Raw genomic sequence first — 2,865 nt, 5'->3', positions numbered from 1 at the left:
AAGGCTCGCTGGTCACCAAAGGCTACTTACAAGGGAAAAAAAGAAAAAAGAAAAAACGAAAAGAATTCTTTAATCTTCTATGGCTTAAACTGTTCGGAAAACTTTTTTATTTTGACTACATTTAATATGTATTGCCTTTTGCATGCTGTAGGACATCATGCCCAATGAAGCCAGCAAGTGGCCAGTGGGTATCTTATGTCAAAGTGGTCATCATCAGTAAAGAGCACTAGAGCACTAACTAGTGTAACTTCACATATAATTTAATTAACTTCTTCTTGCCATTAATTTTTCTGTTGGAAACAAGGAGCTGGCATGGCAAAAACCATATTCATGGTCATCAACTATACTTATCATAGTAAAAGTTTACATAATAACTAAAGAAGTGTTTATCCAGACCTATCTATAGATATTCATTCTTCTTTAAATTCCTTCATAACATGTCATAAAGTTTGGAGTTCTAATTACTTCCTGCATTTGTGACTCTCAAGTGTCACCACTACTTTTTCTTGCTTTTCTCTTACATTTCGGTCACATGAAATAGCTAGCAGCTCTTATTCACTTGCTTTAAGTTTTATGTTCATGAGCTTGACTGTTAATTGCTAAACGAACAAAATCTCACATAATATTCTGCTTTTAGACTTTTATATAGAATTTAAGAGATGATTCTGTCAAAGGTATAGCTTATCACATGGCAAGTTCTCTTTGTTATTGTGATTACAGATAGCAGTGCCTTTCCATACTACTGTGCCCTTCACCAAATATTGTTGACTGTCTGGTTTATGTAGACAAATGGTTCTTTCCTTCTTCATCTTTTTTTCCCCCCCCCAATTATTCTGTCCTTCTTTGCTTCTTAATAATAAGTTTCATCGGGTTCTGTGCATGCTTTTGATTCTCTCAATAAAAGTTGACCATTTTAATTAGATGCACTCACACTCACTCCTATATTATATTACATTGCACAGATAAATTTCCCATAGAAATTGATTTGTTGCCACAACTCTTTCTATTAGTTGTAGGTATGGGCATGTTGTAGTACTTGATCAAGTGAGGAGGGCCAGATTTCGCCTAGCTTTAGATTTGCTTTTGTGGGGTTAAGAAGATTTGGCTGACATGGGAAATCTCAGTCTTGGCAAGATATTAGACTGCCTTTGCATTTCTTCACCAGGGTCATGCTCTTGTTTTTGCCTTAACACCTTTGAAGGTCAAGATGAGTTTGAGAAAAAACCACTCATGAAGAGTGATGGAGGCCAGTTGCTGAGATTGAAGGATGTCGTTTCTGGTAACCAGACCTTGGCCTTTCAGTTAAAGCCTAAGGTACATCAACGTTTTCTTCTTCCGAATTCCCATTTAAGTGCCCTCCAAAATTAAAGTAGAACACTAATTACTTACATATGATTGGATTTTTTCGATGCTGGTTCATGCAGATGGTGGTGCTAAGAGTGTCCATGCACTGCAATGGCTGTGCAAGAAAAGTTGAGAAACATGTATCAAAGTTGGAAGGTATGTCCTTATAAAATGGTAACTGGTTGATCACCTTTTGTATTTCATCATCTTAAAGATATTATACCCACCAAGATCTTTGAAAATGAATCGGAGTAGTTCATTTGATGAGATTTAAGGTCACCATTTTCATTGAAAATCATATACTTCTCTGTGGGCATGCATCTTCTTTTGGCAGTAAAACAGCTCTGATCCTTTTTTTTTTTGTGTTCACATTGATTTGTATCTCTCTTACCGTGAAGTAATTCATTTTTCTTTTTCCATTTTTAATAATTATCAGGGGTGACCTCATACAAAGTAGACTTGGCAAGCAAGATGGTGGTGGTGATTGGGGACATAATTCCTTTTGAAGTGCTGGAGAGTGTTTCTAAAGTAAAAAATGCTGAGCTTTGGAGTGCTTCTTGCTACTGATCATGAAGAATAACTTGCTCTCACTTGCACGTTACATCCCACTCATCCCAAAGAATTTGCAATTTTATCATTATCAAGCAATTATTATGATACACCGTACATGTCATGTTCCCATCTTTTGTTCTCTTGTGCAGAGAAAAATTAAAATATCTGCATTATATAACAGGAATTAAGCCTTTTGTTTGATTAATTAGCTCTGTGGCTCTGTGCTTTATTCAAAGGCGTAGAAGTTCAGAAATTGTTTAAATGTGACCGACAACCCTGTATAAGAAGTTACTTCAACAAATGAATTGTGTAAATATCACGAGTATTAAAAATTAAAAAAATAATAATAAAGTGGTGTGTGTCTATTATGTATATAGATTGTGTGTTTGGGTTAGAGAATATGTCTTATTTTTTAATAAGAATTTCTTCGAATACTTTTCTTTTTAGTATGATTCTTATTTAAGTAATAAGTAATTTCTCTTTTGGGACTTGACTTATTCAAAGAGGAATATTACTAGTATAAGAAAATGAATATTTCTCCTACGAGAAATAATCACTATATATATGGATGTTGGGTTTACTTATTTGTATAATATAACAATTAGTTCTCTGCAAGGATATATGGATGTTGGGTTCACTTATTTGTATAATATAGCAATTAGTTCTCTGCAAGTAGATAATTTTTAATGTGAGAGAAACGGTAGGTCTATTGAGAGATTGGATGTCATTAAGATTTTAGGTGTGAGGAAAAATACTAAAGTGATTATACTAATTTTTCACATAGTAAATTTCCTCTCGTCATCCTCGACAGTCGTAATTTTTTTTCAATATAAGAGTTTTTTATGTAAATTCTTATATTATGTTATTGATTTTATTCTTCATTTATTTTTTATTTTTTATTTTGTTTGATACTTTTACTTGCAAGATCTTGGCTGGTATATATATAATGAAAGTGTCGTTCAATATTCA

At 33.4% G+C, this 2,865-nt stretch overlaps 1 protein-coding gene across 2 annotated transcripts; it reads left to right on the top strand.

Annotated features, from left to right (window-relative positions):
* Positions 1–342: 342 nt before the first annotated feature.
* On the top strand, positions 343–2,197 carry LOC18055777 (heavy metal-associated isoprenylated plant protein 45). Of its 2 annotated transcripts, XM_024178289.1 has the most exons (4): positions 343–674; positions 1,011–1,314; positions 1,425–1,500; positions 1,781–2,197. In XM_024178289.1, the coding sequence occupies exons 2-4, from the start codon at positions 1,111–1,113 to the stop codon at positions 1,909–1,911; spliced, it is 411 nt and encodes a 136-aa protein (XP_024034057.1). In that variant the 5' UTR covers positions 343–674; positions 1,011–1,110; the 3' UTR covers positions 1,912–2,197. The 2 variants fall into 2 exon arrangements, with proteins under 2 accessions (XP_024034057.1, XP_006451092.1); XM_006451029.2 differs by having other exon boundaries at positions 343–1,314.
* Positions 2,198–2,865: the final 668 nt, after the last annotated feature.

The sequence above is a fragment of the Citrus clementina genome, unplaced genomic scaffold (assembly GCF_000493195.1).
Source record: "Citrus clementina cultivar Clemenules unplaced genomic scaffold, Citrus_clementina_v1.0 scaffold_1, whole genome shotgun sequence".
Classification (NCBI taxonomy): Eukaryota; Viridiplantae; Streptophyta; class Magnoliopsida; order Sapindales; family Rutaceae; genus Citrus; species Citrus x clementina.
The sequence above is the reverse complement of the archived record's forward strand: the minus strand, read 5'-3'. Positions and strand labels throughout refer to the sequence as shown.